Source organism: Prunus persica, chromosome G3, assembly GCF_000346465.2.
Source record: "Prunus persica cultivar Lovell chromosome G3, Prunus_persica_NCBIv2, whole genome shotgun sequence".
Taxonomy (NCBI): domain Eukaryota; kingdom Viridiplantae; phylum Streptophyta; class Magnoliopsida; order Rosales; family Rosaceae; genus Prunus; species Prunus persica.
The window spans coordinates 5,118,643-5,136,329 of record NC_034011.1 but is presented as its reverse complement, the minus strand read 5'-3'; the positions used below and the strand labels follow the sequence as shown (position 1 = coordinate 5,136,329).

Sequence of the window (17,687 nt, the reverse complement as noted above, 5' to 3'; positions counted from 1 at the left end):
GCGAAATCTTTTTAGAAGACGGTGTGTTGCTTTGGAGCAAAAAGTCTCTGATCATAGACGCCCCTTTGATTTTTCTTTCTCGGCAGTGTTTTCAGAAACGTCCCTTCTCACATAAAAACTCTAGTTGGATTTGCTGACTTTCCAGAGAGGTGAGGTAGCCACGTGAATGTGTCTTTAGTCTCTTGGGCTTGAGTTTAAACAATATTTTGTGGGCTGATTTTCAAAGGCCCAATATGACAGCTTTGGGTCTTTTTGGGACTGGATAAGTATTTCACCACGGGCCTGTTTCTGGATCTCTTTGGTGTGTCGAATTTAGGCCCAAACAATTTTATGTGTAGTACCAAACACATAATTGAATTAGTGTTATATTCTCCAATTCAATGTAAGTCAATGTAATCCAATGCAATTCAATGTAATCAAATACAATCAAAATCAACCTCATAATTCAATTCTTCATACATGTTCTAAATCCAAGTTCTAACGATCAAATTTAGCCAATGGGTCTAGCACAATAAAAAAAGACATTGACTTGTAGATAAGTGGTTTCAGATTCGAATATGATACATTGGTAGTGAACAGTGGTCTCAAGTTCGAACATGACATCTTGATAGTGTTTGTGTGTGAGAAACCTCATCCCCATTATAGACTATTGCTTGTATTTAAAAAAAAATTAAATTCATTAATAATTCCTTTACTCTTTTTCCTTTCTATCCCTACTTTTTTGTGCTCTTGAATTCCTCTTCTTTATTGCTTAAAATTGAAAAAGAAACACAAACAAGTGCAACGTTATCTCTCAAATCCTATTTCTTTTATGTATGTGGTGTGCATGGTACATCAGCTTAATAATAAGTCCATGTCTAACATAAACAAATAAAACAAAAAAGTGACTCTAGAGCTTTGAGGACCCATCTACCGACTATCTATGTAGGCAAGGGCACAACTCATGAAAGAGTGTTTCTTTTTTCAAATTTACGAATGATAGTCAATATTTATGGTTAAATTACTAACATATAATGTTAACACCAGAACATATATGGATTTAGCCCCACTATACACCCGAATTCGAATCCTCCTTCTTATAGTTTAAATTAGATTAAATTATAATATTATTTATATAAAAAAATAAAAAAAATTGTTAACATCACATAAAAATTTGTATTTGTATTTTTTTTTTAAAATTTGATAAACTAAAATATAAAGATCATCTAGGTGTGAACCATCCATTTCCAAACTAGGACCCAGCTCAACCAGCATCCACTAGGCCCAAAAAGCCCAGAAAGAAAAAAAAAAACAAAAAACAAAAACGCATTAACGCATCTGTACCAAAGAAAAAAAAGAAAATAAAATAAACAATAACGTACCAGGCGTGTAATATAGCAGTGCCAGTGACCCTCTTTTATCCCCAATTCTTTACTCTCTCTGCCTTCTTGTCTTTATTTTCCCATCTCAGTTCTCCTGGAAGGAGACACAATTAATTTCAACTTTGAGGAAATTTCGAGTTGAAGCTCTTTCAGAAGCTTCAATTTGGCTTGCGACTGAGGAAATTTTGAGAAAAGTTTCGATCTTTCAAGTCTGTAAAAAACTTGTCCTTTGAGGTAAGAGTTAAGGGCTTCATTTCTCGATTTTGAAACTGCTGGAGTTTGAATTGAGCTTAAGAATTAGGAAATTTTTGGAAAACGGATGGTGGGTTAGTTTTTGTTTTACTTTTCATGAGTTTAGAATGATAAATTTGGTGACTTTGTTAGGGTTTACTTGCCAGTCTATTGACCTAAGGGTATTGAATTCTCTGACAACGATTTTCACCATAAAAATAGGTTTCTTTTTAGAGACATATTCATCGGGGTTCTGATGTTTTCGTGATTTTCTAAAACAAAATGCTACTTTGGAGCTAGTTTCAGTTTTTCTTTTTTCAAAAGTAATTTTTTGTAGATGATGGTGATGATAACAAAGGTTCATGAGCTTGGATGATTTGGGGTTTTAGTTATATGAAGAAGGAGAAGTTGTTGATTGGAATAAGAAGCTAGCTGAAAAAGGATAATGGTATGGATTTTTTTGGAGTTTAGCCCTATTGAAACGGAGAAACTGGTGGTTTGGAACTAGCAAGTAGGGTCTTACTGGTGTTTCTTATTTGTGGTGGTTTTGTTGTTGTTAATCTTGAGTCGTGTTGAAAATGGATGACACCGAAGATGATGCAAAGGTATCCTCCAAACCCATATGGTGTGAATCACCAGCAGGGTTATGGTTCTTCTCCAAAGGCAGAAACCTTCCTGTTCGTAGTGGTCCATATTCTAGGCCAGTTGGCAGTCACTATGTTGATGATGAAGAGGACGATGAGGATGAAGAGGATGAAGAGTTGGGTGAGGAAGAAGAAGACAACAATGGTCAAAATGGTTATCCTTCTGTTCACAAAGATGTTGACGATGATGATGATGACGAAGATGATGGTGATGATGAGGAGGATGAGGAGGATGAAGATGATAATAAGAGCAAAGTTTATAATAGAATGATTGATGATGCTGATTTAAAAAAGCACCCAAAGAAGCGGAAGTTGAAGAATTTGATCTCAAGTTATGAATTTGCTCCTCGTCTACCAGCTCCTCCAGCTGCTGCACCCTCTGCTCCAAGACAATCAATTGGTGGCCGGAATTCGCTTACCGATTGGACCGAGCATGAGACATTTGTGTTACTAGATGCTTGGGGTGATCGGTTTCTTCAACGTGGAAAAAAGAGTCTTCGCTCTGAGGAGTGGCAAGAGGTAGCGGAGAAGGTTTCAGAGGTGTCAAAGATTGAAAGGACAGACACACAATGTCGCAATCGGTTGGATACCTTGAAGAAGAAGTACAAAAAGGAGAGGCTCAAATTCGCAGAGACTGGTGGTGCTACTAGCAAGTGGGTTTATTTCAAGAAGATGGATATGTTAATGTCATCGCCACAACAGCAATCTGGCCTCTCTTGTGGTTTGGACTCTGGGGAGTATGTTTTCATGAACCCTAGAGTGTATTTGAACCGTGCAAATGGGTTGGATGAGATGAGGGATAGTCCAGGAAATTCAGAATCTGCTGAGGGAGTGGATGATGATTCAGATGGGCTACCACCCAAGAAGAGAAGGTACGGAAGGGACAATGATGATCGGTGTTCCTTTAGATTGCTTGCTGATTCTATTCAGAAATTCAGTGACATATATGAGAAGATTGAAACTAGTAAAAGGCAGCAGATGGTAGAACTAGAGAAGATGAGGATGGATTTCCACAGGGACTTGGAAATGCAGAAAAGGCAGATTATGGAGAGAGCGCAGGCAGAGATTGCAAAAATACAGCAGGGTGATGACGAGGAGAATGATATCTCAGCCGAAAATGCTAGTGGGTGATATGAGTATCTATCTATAATGTCAACTAGTTATGTTAACTGCTAGCTGTTGTTGTAACAATTGGGGCCTTTATCCCTTTTAATTTCTTTTATGGAAATAAGTTGTTGATGTTGTAGCAGATATGGTATTAGAAATATGAAAATTCGAATTACTATTGTATTGCCTAGTTCTGTTCCCTTTTGTTCCATGTTGATGGTCTTATATGTATCCACTTGTTTGCTAGTGGTCTGTTTTCAATTTTGATTGTCTCTGCCAGCATTTTGAGCTGAAAATCATGAAGATGCGACAATATATGTATTTTAAGTTTTTTGGCAGATCCGTATACCTTGCTGCATGAGTTTTGTTTGTTTTGTTTTTGTTACAAAATGCAGAACCTAGTTTAAACTCATCCCTGAGTTCTCAACCATCATGTAAAAGGAAATGACAATTACAAACTTATCCACCCATAATATTGCTTAAAAGGACATGAACATTAATGCTGCAAGCCTCCAGATTGGGGTGCTGCATCCGCAGTGTACCCATGGGACTTGTGAAATCTAGTGCATTTGAAAAATAAAGAGTGAAACAACATTTAGAATTCATGTGGTGGAATGTATGGTTATAAGTCACTGATAATCAAATTTCCAATTGGGTACAATGAAACGCATCAGGATCAATTATGCCTCACAAATATAGGCGGTGAATGAACATGAGTTCATAACATTCTTTCATATTACTACAATTAACAGCTACTGCATTTCAGCACTAAATTTGTCCATCTCCTGCTTAAGTTACAATACATGAGGCAGTGCGGATTGTGTAGCCGACGAGCTACCCTCATTCAAATCGTATTTACAAAGGTAACATTTGAATTGGGTTTTCTACAATCCACTCTCTTTATAATGATAAGTGGTTATTAGTGTTTTTCTTTTTCTTTTCTTCCAGCAAATTCCAACTGGAAGATACTTGAAATTTGTAGGATATATGGCTGTGCCGCTGGCGCTTAATAGGGCGTATAACCTGCAGAAGAATCAGCATTTCATGAGTGAGTTAAGTATACAGCAGACGGTTTATAACAGCTATACTAAAAATTTGATTACTAGGACATAGTGTGTATCAATCACATAGCCCACATGCAATTAAGAAAAACATTGTCATATGAACAGCTCAAAACATTAGCCCATACATCGTAACTGATAATTATGCATGTGGTATCAACTGATATTGCATACTTTCACAAGTTCATTTTTTGTTTTTCTTCTTATTAGCAGGTCTTCAATCATCTTAATCAGAAACAGTCCTTAACCCTGGGAATATAGTGTAAGTAAAAGAAGAGAAACTATCTCATACCATATCCCTCTGAGGAAGTCTTGCGAACATCGTCAACCTTGCCAACCGCCTCAAGTATTGATGAGTAAGTGATGAGATCATAATGAAAACCTTTTGAATCCATCTCTTTCATCAGCTTTGCAGCCTCCTCAAGCATACCAGCTCGGCTGAGACAACCAAGAACAGTGTTATAAGAAACTGCATCTGGTTGAATCTTAGAATGCTTCATCTTGGAAAACATTTCCAAAGCCCGATTTGGTCCACCTGTCCTGGCCAAGCCATTTAAAATGATATTTTGTGAGTTTAGGTCTGGAATGCAACCATTTTCTTCCATTACTTTAAGCAAGGAATGTGCTTCATCTATCATGCCAGCCCTCACCATTCCTGACATGAGCGCATTATAAGCATACACATCTGGAGTGCATCCGAGTTTCTTCATCTCATTAAAAAGATCCAAAGCTTCATCGAGACGTCCGCATTTCCCAAAATGTTTAATCATCACAGCATATACCCTAGCACTTGAACGCCCGCAGTTCTCTTTCAATTCTTGAAATAACTCATTTGCAGCTTCATACCGCTTTGCTTTTCCAAGACTGTTGATCAGGCTGCAATAGGCAGCTGGACAAGGAGGAAACCCCTTTTCATCCATCTCCTCAAGAAGCAGCAGAGCTTTCTCAACTCTATTTGTTTTGCAAAAACCATCAATAAGAATTGAATAGGTAAATGAGCTGGGAACAATGCCATTAACTTTCATCTTCTCAAACCATGAAGCAGCTTCAGAAGCTGGAGCTTTGGATTCAAATAAAGCTTTAATTATAGTGTTGTATGTCACCACATTAGGTGTGCAACGCAAAGAAACCATCTCGTTGAAAAGCTTAATAGCATCTTCTATACGACCTTCCTTTCCCAAAATGTTTATCAAATTGTTAATGAGCACGACATCAGGATTACAACCCTCCCTCAGAAGGTTTTTGTATATAACACAAGCATCTTCAACCCTACCAGCTTTGCCAAGCCCCTTTATCAATTCAGTGTAGGTAAACACAGTAGGCGGACACCCCTTCTCTCTCATCTCCTGGGCCAGGCTTAAAGCTTTCTCAACTTTTCCCAACTTGAAAAAGATTGCCAACAGGGTAGTATAAATCTTTGCAGTTGGATGCAAACCATTATCCTTCATTTCATCAAACAACCTAATGGCAGAATCATCACGACCCAATTTCCCAAATGCCGATATTAGTGCACTGTATGTAACTGTGTCTGGGAGACAGTTAACCTCATTACACATCTCATTATAGAGCTCATGGACCTTGTCATGATGACCTTCTTGCATCAGCATTAAGATCATGGAGTTGTAAGTGTTTGCTGTTGGTTTGCACTTGTGGCCTTTGATCTGGTAGAAGACAGATAGTGCCTTGTTTACCATCTTAGCCCTGCCTAAGATTCTTATGATTTCAGATAATTCAGCTGGCTCAATAACACATGTACTCCGAATCATTTCTTGGATGGTTTTCCACATTTCACCAACAACACCAGCCTCATCCAAGCAACGGATCAGCACCATGTATGTGGTTGAATCGTGTTCGAAATTCCTTCTCTTCCCAGCCCACTTGAAAAACTGAATCTTAACATTGACGTCAACATCAATCTTGAGAACCGCGAGAACCAATCGATGATCCACTCTCAACTTCAGCACTTCCAGGGCCTTTTCTGCATCAGGTCCCCATTTGAAAATTTTCAAAATCTTTGTGAACCTCTCATCCAACATCCTAACTGAAGGGTCCTTCCTTGACATATTCCTACTCATGGGAAAGTTTTGCACTTCTCCAGAAGCACGGGGAAACCGGAACATTTTAACTATCTCATTTTCTGCTAAGCCACAACATAACAACAGGTTAATATAGAAGAAATGTCGGTATATTCAATCAAAACCATGCTAATACAGAGATACAAGTTGTTAAAAAGTACAGCATAACCTTGCCAACCAAATCAAAAACAAAACAGTCAAAGAAAACCCAATTGCAGAAATTTAATTGGAAACAAATGCTTCACATATTTAAGCTGAAATTGATACAAAGAATAATGCGGCTTACCTGTTTGATTAAGTCTCTCAGAGAGATGAGGATAGGTTGATATTGATCGCTTTAAAGCAAACGATTTGGCAACCATTTTTGCCATAAGTAATGGGAATTTGCACATAAATTTACACCTCGGGCGGGCAAATTCCACTCATGCTAATTGCTAAAACAGTATGACGAATTGATTTTGGCCTTCAAATGAAAATGATACGGCAAAAGCATACCCCAACATTGTTCCTAGTCAGTTCGTCGTTGTCGTTTCAATAAGGAGAAGAAAGGAGATAGGGAAGAGGGAAAACAGAGAAGAGAAGAAGTCCCTGCCAACAACTGTCGTTGCCGATGCCGCTGTCTACTTATAAGTGAAGTGAGAAGCTTTAGAAACTGTAGTGTTTAATTTTGTGCGCGAAGTAGCTGATCCCACGAGCTTGTGATTGATCAACCCCTTCTCCAATGTGGCTTGCCTTGTATGGAGGATAATTTGGTACTTTCACGTTCGAAATTGAGTATTTGTAAGGTGAGTACTTTTGACTAAGGTTTGTGTGCCATAATGAATATGTAAGTCAATTTTCGTAGAATAAAAGACATTATTTGAACATGATACAAAATTGAGGGATTTGGTGGACCAATTCATTTATGACAAACACGCTTAACACCGACAACAAAGAGTCCGACTTAGGCAAGGGATTTGTAGCACCATCAATTTTATAAGAACATTTACTCCTGCATCCGTGGTCTTAGGTTCAATTCTACTCTCCCCTAATATTGTTTGTAATAAAAAATATATATATATGACTTAGAATCAAACACAAGAAACCTTTTTACTAACTTGTCTTCTCTTTTTTTTTTCTTTATCCATGAGGTGAGAAATTTGGACTTGAAATGTCTTTTCGTATTAGGAAGAGAATACCGCTATACCAAGGGGTAGTTGATAGGCAACTGTCTAAGCTGGTACCATACGCAAAAGAAATTACCTCAGTTTCCATATCTTAGTATGTGTCCCATGAATCCTTTTGTATGATTTATTTTAAGATTTCTATTAATATCAATACAAGTTATATAAACTTTTGTGTAAAAATTGTGAGATGATCGGAATAGTGTGGAAATAGAGAAATGTCAATTCTCAAGACCACTTTAAATAGGAGAGAGAAATACTAGATATGGAAATCCGAGATAGGAATCACCTACTCCGCCAATCAATCTAATTCTTGATCTTCATGAATCGGAACAATTCAAATACCCACGTGTATAACACGTAGGATGTACAAAATACTACCAATACTCATTTCATGTAAGCAAAGGAAAGAAGACAAGTTTGTTTTCGGTTTTCGGTCAGTCGTTTTATCTTTCTATTTGTTATCCTAATCGTACCATTTTCCTTTTATACAATGAGAAGAATTTGTTCATCTTTAACATGGAACTAATCTTTTTCTTTGTTGTGTTTTCGAGTAACATATGGAACTAATCATATATCAAATCCAAAATTTACATTCTCCCCCTCCAAGTAAAAATACATTACATAAACGGAGAATGTAAAAGTGACTTTACATCTCCATTAGAGATGCTCTAAAGCATGAGTCTTAAGTGACTTTACATCTCCATTAGAGATGCTCTAAAGCATAAGTCTTGCGCCAAAGACGACCCTGATGCAAATGACCCTATGTCAACAACATATACCATCAACCCTAAAGCCTGAACACATACATGAGAAACTCGGAAACAAAATCGAGCAACCTTGTAAATTAATGAAATTTTGGAGATAGATTTAAAACATGAAGAAAGAGTAGCAACAATGGCCAACGTGAAGACGACTTGAAAGGAAAATATTAGTCTCATTTCCCTACATAAAGAGCAGTGAAATGAAACCAAGGGTACATTTCTCTTGAAAACCATTATAAAAAAAATCCGGAATTCTAGAGACCAAATGTAACAATAATTAATTAAAACTGACAGACCACAAGCACAGAAAAGGCTTTACAGACTCGTAGAAAAGTATATCATTAAACACAGCGCGGGCCTCTTCCCCCCTCTCTCAGTCCAAATTGTGTGCAAGGCTCAAATGAATATGTTTTTACGCTTAGGAATCAAATCCTGCCCCAAAAACCATAGAAAGGCAAATTACTCTACACAATTACGCAGAACTTTGGGGTGCTTCTGGCTTGTCGGTTTCCATTGGTTCTTCAGAAGCTTGTGGAACCTCATTGCTGCCATCGGCAGGGTTCTCATTGCTGCCGGCATTGGCATTTGCATCCCCGCCCTGAGGCTGGTGCTCATTTCCCTGAGGAGGTGGGGTTGGAGTTTCAGGAGCTGCTGGCTTGGCTGGTGCTGGTTTTGGTTTCGTCATTATCGGTCTACAGAACCTGTCCATGCAAATAAATTGGGAAAAGATAACTACCAAGTCAGATATCACTGGGCCAAAAGACAATTGACTAGAGACAAACAACCAAATTCTTAGAAAACGACTTTGGCACTTCTACAGGAAGGTTCCAAAAGACTATAAATAAGCTAAGCAATGATGCAAGCCAACCAGTTTAAGAACACTAGCAAAAGAAAAAAAATTCATGAATGCAGAAACAATACCTGTCAAGTGCTTCAGCCTTCCGTCTCACATCAGCAGACAAGAGTACTGGGTTGGCATATTTTGGGAGCGAATCCTGTTGCTGTTTTTTCTCTCTTAACCAGGCCTCAGCTTCAACACACTCATTTAAGACCTATGTCACACAAAAAACACGAGTTGGAATGGAAGATATTGGTGGATGGGAAGAGATTGGGGGATGGGGAAGAGCTCAACGAGTCCATTACCTTCTGTTTATCAGAAATATCAATGTGTTCAAATTTTGCATCAGTCGACATTGCAGCTTCTCTGTAACTATTAATACAGTAACCAAGTTGATCGATCACAGTACCCCTCTCTGTGTGCTCCTTGTATCGCTCTTCAATGGGGTCACCTTGCTGAAATTTGATAAATCACCATCAATCTCAAACAATCAAAACCAGTCGAATATAATACTTTAAGATTGTTGCCCTCTTTTTAACAAATTAGACAAAACCAAACAGAGAAGGGCACAAAAAATCATTAGGAAAAAAAAAACAATCCTAACCTTCTTCAGCTCCTCAAGCTTGGCAATGTAAACTCCTTTGGTTTCATCTTCACCATCTTCATATAGCCAGTCCTCCACCTCCTGAAGTCTAGCAATAAACGCTTCCCTCTCTGGTTCGGTGACAAATTCCTGATATTTGTCATTGAGCTGGAGACCCAAAAGAAAATTTAGAGTCAGTATATGAACAAGAAAAGAAAAGAAAAACCACAAAACATGCCATGAACATAGAAGAAGCCGACTACCTTGTTTCTCATGTCATAGACATATGCCTCAACAGCATTTTTCTTGTCTTTTGTTTCTTCCATAACACGGTCTTGTAAGGCCATCTCAAACTCCTTCTCTATTGCCTTTTGCACATCTGATGGAGGCATCCCTCCATAAACCAACTCTACAACAGGAATGTTTGTTTTCTTTACCTTTCTCTTAGGAGCATCAGCCTGCATGGCATAAAAACATCAACAATGCAGCCAACCACTGAAATAAAACTAAATAAACCACTAATAACATTAAAAAAAAAAAAACAGGAAGACTGTTTGTAATTACAGGTAGGATTTGACACGCACAATCTATGACTTCTCTGTAGGTCACATAAAATGCAGATTGCATGTGGAAAGAACGATCACAAAAATGTTAAAAAGTACAACAACTACTCTGAATATTTCAAAGAACATGGAAACTTAAATGTATTTCAACATGATGGAAACTCTGAATATTTCACAAAACATTAAATCCTTCATCCTTCTTAGTCCACACAATATACAGGGCCATTTGCCTACCTGCCCAGAAGCTGAAGTCAAGGAGAAATAACAAATAACTCATGATTAACCAACATATGACGGAAGGAGAACCAACATATGACGGAAGGAGAAGATTACTGACCTTCGTATCTGTTTCCATCTGCACAGGCTTGTCTCCTGACTCAGGAACACCATTTTCAGCATCCAAGGCATCCGCAGTGGCCTTAGCATCTTGCATGTTCACATCAGTCTCATTGGTACTTGGGGGAGCCGCATCACTAGGGGCCTCATCAGTCTCCATCTTAGCGGCCTCCTTTGGTTGCTCTTTTGTGACAGGAACCTCAATTTCTTCTTCTTCCAAGAGCTAAAGCACATGTCAAGAAAAAACAAATGGACTTAAAAGAAGATACTCAACCAGTGAATGCTAGAAGCACAAGATGCTTTTAACAAACTTACAGTTGCTGAGTCTATAGACACAATCCCATGCAGATTCAGCCGAGCTTTGACCTTCAGTTTTGCCCGCTCACCTTTAGTAGACTGGAAAGGACCAATCTGCACATATAAAGTGTAAATGTCAATAAAAAATCTGGCAGATAACCTACTAGCCTTGAGACAAATTAGAGCATGCAAGTTTTAAGATCCACTCACCGTGTATGTACTGATTTTTGCAGGTGCTTGCAAATCAGAAACATCAGCATACTGTACATCAACTGAAAACGTGCCCGATCTGTAGAATGTAAGAGCCTTGATACTTGGAATAGGATTTCCCTTGGGGAAAACAATAGTACTTTGGTTATTATCAACTGCTCCATTCTGGGTGTCTGGACCAGAACCTTTCCAGGACAAAGCAATTGAACATGGGAAGCTCTCGTTCACCTTTAAATTAAATGGAGTAACATTAATTAAAAATAAATCAGCAAGGCAAACATAGGTAACACATTAATTAAATATAGAGATTAGTTCAACTAATGGAAACAAACACAAAGATTTTTACAACGCATGAGTTTAACTCACCTGAAACTCTCTGACTTTGAATGTCGGACTAAGAATTGCGCATTGCAGAGCACAACCCCTGGCAACACACTCACTTGCATTCATAGTTCGCCTAGGCTCCTTTTTGAAGAAATCTGTCAAAATCTTGATTATAGCAGGAACACGAGAGCCTGAACCAACAACCTCAACTGTATGAATATTCTCTATTGAAAGCTGTGCATCAAGAAGAGCCTTCTCCAAAGGCCCCTTCACACGTTCCAAAATAGGAACACTAATTTGTTCAAACTCATCACGCTTAATAAATCCCCTGACATCTTTCTCTTCCATTAAACACTCTATATTCAAAGGTGCCTCAGGATTTGCACTAAGCATCTTCTTCAGCTTCTCACAAGCAACCCGAAGACGAAGGCAGGCCCTTGCATTCTGAAAGACATCGATCTTATACTCTTCCTTGAATTTTGCCGCAAAGTGGTGGAACAGTACTTCATCGAAATCCCTGCCGCCCAAAGACTGGTCAAAGGAATGAGCCAGTATTTTCAACTGCCCCTTCTTAAAACCAGCAATGCAGACTTGCATGCTAGCATGTCCAATATCAACGAAGGCAACATTCAATTGTTCATTTTCTGGTAAATCCGTCTTGTAAATACCATAAGCCAAAGCAGTCGCTGTAGTTTCATGGAACAAGCGAAGAGGGTGCAAGCCAGCAATTGTTGCTGCATCCATAACAGCTCTTCTTTGGAGATCAGTGAAATAAACTGGAATCCCAATACAGCAATCAACAACAGCTGCATTAAGATTCTTCTCAGCTATGATTTTCAGATCAGAGAATAGCATTCCAAGAACTTGGGTAGGTGTAAATGTCCTTGATTCTCCCAAATATCGGGCATGAATCAACGGGTATCCATCAGGGCCTTCAGTAACAGCAAAAGGCAATGACTTGATATCCCTCTGCACAACAGGATCGGAGAATTGCCGACCAATTAAACGTTTAATCTGGGAAATTGTGTTCTTAGGGTTCATCAAGGATGAAGCAGCTCCTGCTGTCCCAATGAACCGCTGCTTGTCACCAAAACAAACAAGGGCTGGAGTTTCACGTTTGGATTCATCATTAAGCACAACGTCAATACCCCTCTGCCTGGCCACGGCCACAATGCAGCTCTCATTGCCAAAATCAAATCCAACCACGCTCATCCTTGCAAAATCTTAAATCTGGAGAAAAATTAAGAAACCACATTCAGTGAACAACTGAAATTTCAAACAAGTTATATGCAACCAGCTTCCACATCAGTAAACAGCTCAGCCAAAGCAGACTGACAGAAATCTACCATTCAATCATAAAAATAAAGAAATTATAACGAGTTCCATGGATGACTTGCATCACAATCGTCACAGTGATTACAATATCAGAAACCAACAACATAGCAGGTAAAGGAAACAAAAATAAGATGAGATATTATACCTCTCCACAAATTTTGGACTAAAAAATATGTCCCACTTAAGCTACATAGCATACATAATAGTAATCTTCATTGGACATTAAAGTTAATCAAACGCAATAGCAAATACAATCCCACATTAATAACACAAGGAACCTATAAATCCTTCATCTAATTAAATACACAACCGTAAGTATATAACACAACCAAATTCAAACCGAACAATTAACGAATTTACAGCATCATTCAAATCAACGTAGTCTAGTTATACTGACCAAAATCCAGCTAAAGAGAACACAAAAAACAACAGAGTAAGAAAAAAAAAATTGAATCGAAGCAGAAAGGCAAGCACTACAACCCTACAGCATCGACCAAGGAAAAACCCAGTAGAATGTTCAAATCGAGAAACAGAATCTAACAGATCTAAAAGCATTTTCAGAAAGAGAGATCTGATCTGATGCAAAAGCTAGGGTTTTGGAGACCGTACCTAGAAAACAATCCACAGAGAGTCTGAGGCCGCGATGAGCAAGGGACAGAGAGAGAGAGGGCTTTTGGGGTTTCTGGAAGTCTCTACGAAACGAGTTTATGAACAAACAGAGGAGGTTGCGAGCAGACGAGGGTACTTAACAAAGAGACCTAAGGGCTTTGTAGAATTTTCGCCTTTTATAATTTTCGATTTTTTTTTTATAATAGGAAAATATTTTGGTGTGGGAATTAGTGTTGGGTTTTATAAAGGGAGAGTATGAGGTCAAGCGGTCCTAGACATCTCTAGAGAGATACTTGGTTCTTCTAGAAAGATCCTGCCTCTTCCGAAAAGAGGGTGAAGAAGAATTTTCATGTGGTTTGATTTTTTCGTTTTTTTGGAGCGGTTTGAAGTATTTGGTTTGGTTTCGGGTTTTGGGTTATGGGCCTCTTACTAGGGTTTGTTGTGCATTGGAGGCTTATGAACATGGGCTTTCTTTTGATCAAAAATGAGAGTGGCAACCTTATATTCCGGAAATTCATAAAGTGGGGTAAGTTGTGCGGAGTTATTTTATAGTCATCAGATTGATCCCATGGTTGAACTCGTTATGCTACAATCGGGTTGCAATTATCCGTTTTGAAAACAACTTTGTCAAGTGAGAGGAACGGGGGTAGCCATTGTCACGACCTCCATCGTCGTTCTCCAATTCATTCACCCCAGTAAGATTTCAATCGGTTTCTAGGGTTTATGTGTGTCACTTGGTTTGTCTTTTTTCCATTTAGTGTATGACATAATGTAGTTGGGTATGTCTTAACTGCAGTGATATCTTTTTGCTTAATGTTAATTTTTCCCTTATTGTTGCTTGTGTGACATGCATAAGGTGTGAATGGATGACACAAGAAGGAAGATTTAACTATAGACAGATATGAAGAAGCAAAGACATTTTACTGGAATACAGTTGATCACAAATAGTTGGGCAAGTAGTGTTGATGGGGAATTAGCTTTTAAGAAAGTGTAGTAAATCTAGTTACATAATTGGATGTTACTTATTGATGTGGTGAACTTATTATAATTTTTGTTTGCTACTGCAGGAAAAATTGGCATATTTTCGAATAAACGAGCTCAAGGATGTTCTCACCCAATTAGGCCTTTCAAAGCAAGGGAAGAAGCAGGTGAGATGCCAGAAATACTGCTTTTGTGCTGCGATGTTGGGTTCCCATAGATTGTGGATATTATCCATGTACTCACCTAGCCATTGCATTCACATAAAATTATATTTTTTTGAGTTTCAGAGTGTAGGGAATGTCACAATGAGTTCCTATCAAATTTTGGTGTATTTTTTTAGATTTTTTATTTCATTTATTATGAATTTTGTAAGTTAAATCCTAGAAAATTATTATTAAATGGTATCGAGTGACACATGGTGGATTTTTATTTCATTTATTATTATTAAAAAGTAATATAATAATTCATAGTAAAAAGTAATAGAATAATAATTTAGGATAAAAAGTAACAGAATAATAATTTAGGGTAAATAATCATATAATAATAATTTAGGCCTCTATAGTGAAAGACAATGTCGTAAGGAGTTTGTTGAGTTTGTAGCAATTTTCGATGTATTTTTCTAATTTTTAATTAATTTTTTATAATAAATTTGGAAAAAGTAAACAAAATGAAATGTGGAGCAATCTTAGGACGCCACCTGTCAAAACAATGATTGCTATCCTTTCAGTTGCAGCCACGTGTGATTCTGTATAATTTAATATAATTTTTATTGGATTCCACTTCTAAAATTTATAACAAATAAATTAAAAATCCAAAAAATACACCGGATAGTCCTACGAACTCCTTGTGACATTCTCTACGCAATCAAGCTATAAAAATATAATTTCACTTAGAAAAAATATAAATTGATGACAAAAACTCACATTTATTTCTAAACAATCTAAAACACTAGTTGATTCTCTATAACATAACACTCATTTTCTTTGATTCGATGATTACCATGAATATAAATATGTGGAATCATGATTTTAGACCTCCATAGTTAAAGACAATGTCGTAAGGAGTTTGTAGCAATTTTCGGTATATTTTTCTGATTTTTAATTAATTTTTTCTGATTTTTTAAGATAAACTTGGAAAATGTAAACAAAATGACATGTGGAGCAATCGTAGGGCGCCACCTGTTGAAAAAAATGACTACTCTCCTTTCAGCATCTGCCACGTGTGATTCTCTATAATTTAATATTATTTTTCTTGGATTTCACTTCTAAAATTCATAAAAAATAATTAAAAATCAGGAAAATACACCAAAAATTGATACCAACTCCTTGATTATCTTCGATTATAAAGGTCTAAAATCGTGATTCCATATATTTAAGTTCATGGTAAGCGTCATTTTTTTTTTTGGACAAATAGTTCATGGTAAGCGTTAAATCAAAGAACAGGAGCGTTATGTTATAGAACATAAGTTAGTGTTTTAATTTGTTTTGAAACAAAGTTGAGTTTTTGTTATTTTATGAGTCAAAATTATATTTTTGGAGTTTGATGAAGTAGAGAATGTCACGAGGAGTTCGTACTAATTGTCGGTGTATTTTTTGGATTTGTATTTAATTTATTATCAATTTTATAAGTTCAATCCTAGAAAAATAATAAGTAAATTTATGTTTTAGCAAAAAAAAAAACTTTCACTTTTGGAAAAAACCAAATCTTTTTCAAAAAAGACAGAAAAACATCTCAACTTTCAAATCAAAGACATGCAAATGTAACGGATTCCTTAGGAAATCCAAAAATAAATAAGGATAATTTTATCCATTTTGGATTCTTTTCTCTCATTTGGCATTTTCGAAAGTCTCCCCCTCCTGTCATTGCGCCATGTGTCAGTTTTTGATACTTTTATCAAGTTCATGTTTAAAAATTCATTAACAAATTACTTAAAAACCAGAAAAATACACCGAAAATTGCTACAAACTCCTTATAACATTATCTTCGATTATGAAGGTGTAAAATCGGTAAATAATTGAGTTCAAGTAAGCGTTAAATCAAAGAACAAGAGCGTAATGTTATAGAACATAATTTAGTATTTTGATTTGTTTTGAAATGAAATTGAGTTTTTGATATCATTTTCAATTTTAATGATTAAAAATTATATTTTTGGAGTTTTAGGGCGTAAAGAATGTCACAAGGAGTTCCTATCAATTTTCGGTGAATTTTTTGGATATTTATTTCATTTATTATGAATTTTGTAAGTTAAATCCTATAAAATTATTATTAAATGGTATGGAGCGACACGTGGCGGAAGCTGAATGGGCACGATCAGTGTGTCTGATGGCTGTCCTCCAGTAATTGCACCACTGTCCATTTTGATCTTTTTTTGTTGTTGTTTTTGTTTAAAAATTAGTAAATAAATAATTAAAAATCAGAAAAATATACCGAAAATTGTTACAAACTCCTTATGACATTATCTTCGATTACAAAGGTCTAAAATTATGGTTCCACATTTTGAGTTCATGATTCCATATCTTCAATTACAACAGCGCGTGTCATTTCTCTTATATTTATATTATTTATCTTAAAAAATTCATAAACAATTAATTAAAAATCAGAAGAGTACACCAAAAAAAGGAATGCGTTTCTTACTACAAATCCTTCAACTTTTGAGGTGTAAAATCATAATTCCATATATTTGAGTTTATAGTAATCATTGAATCAAAGAAATGAAAATGTTATGTTATAATAAACTTGGAAAAAGTAAACAAAATGAAATGTGGTGCAATCTTAGGACGCCACCTGTCAAAAACAATGATTGTTATCCTTTCAGTTGCAGCCACGTGTGATTCTCTATAATTTAATATTATTTTTATTGGATTCCACTTCTAAAATTCATAACAAATAAATTAAAAATTCAAAAAATACACCAGATAGTCCTACGAACTTCTTGTGACATTCTCTATGCAATCAAGCTATAAAAATATAATTTCACTTAGAAAAATATAAATTGATGACAAAAACTCACATTTATCTCTAAACAATCTAAAACACTAGTTGATATGCTCTATAACATAACACTCATGTTCTTTGATTTGATGATTACTATGAACATAAATACGTGGAATCATGATTTTAGACCTCCATAGTTAAAGACAATGTCGTAAGGAGTTTGTAGAAATTTTCGGTATATTTTTCTGATTTTTAATTAATTTTTTAAGAT

General features: G+C 36.5%; 2 protein-coding genes and 1 pseudogene across 3 annotated transcripts; 1 reads left to right on the top strand and 2 right to left on the bottom strand.

Annotated features, from left to right (window-relative positions):
• LOC18783628 lies at positions 1,004-3,600 on the top strand (annotated as a pseudogene). The gene has a single exon (XR_002270738.1). The product of XR_002270738.1 is annotated as a trihelix transcription factor ASIL1 (transcript).
• On the bottom strand, positions 3,951-7,518 carry LOC18783691 (pentatricopeptide repeat-containing protein At3g16010). The gene is made up of 3 exons (XM_007216923.2): positions 6,766-7,518; positions 4,697-6,541; positions 3,951-4,366 (listed from the first exon to the last, which is right to left on the bottom strand). Exons 1-3 carry the CDS (start codon positions 6,869-6,871, stop codon positions 4,350-4,352), a joined length of 1,968 nt encoding a protein of 655 aa, XP_007216985.2. The 5' UTR covers positions 6,872-7,518; the 3' UTR covers positions 3,951-4,349.
• On the bottom strand, positions 8,466-13,708 carry LOC18782928 (heat shock 70 kDa protein 15). Its single transcript, XM_007216988.2, has 10 exons — positions 13,502-13,708; positions 11,600-12,787; positions 11,234-11,461; positions 11,042-11,137; positions 10,728-10,949; positions 10,091-10,285; positions 9,849-9,995; positions 9,550-9,699; positions 9,328-9,458; positions 8,466-9,107 (listed from the first exon to the last, which is right to left on the bottom strand). Exons 2-10 carry the CDS (start codon positions 12,767-12,769, stop codon positions 8,879-8,881), a joined length of 2,568 nt encoding a protein of 855 aa, XP_007217050.1. The 5' UTR covers positions 12,770-12,787; positions 13,502-13,708; the 3' UTR covers positions 8,466-8,878.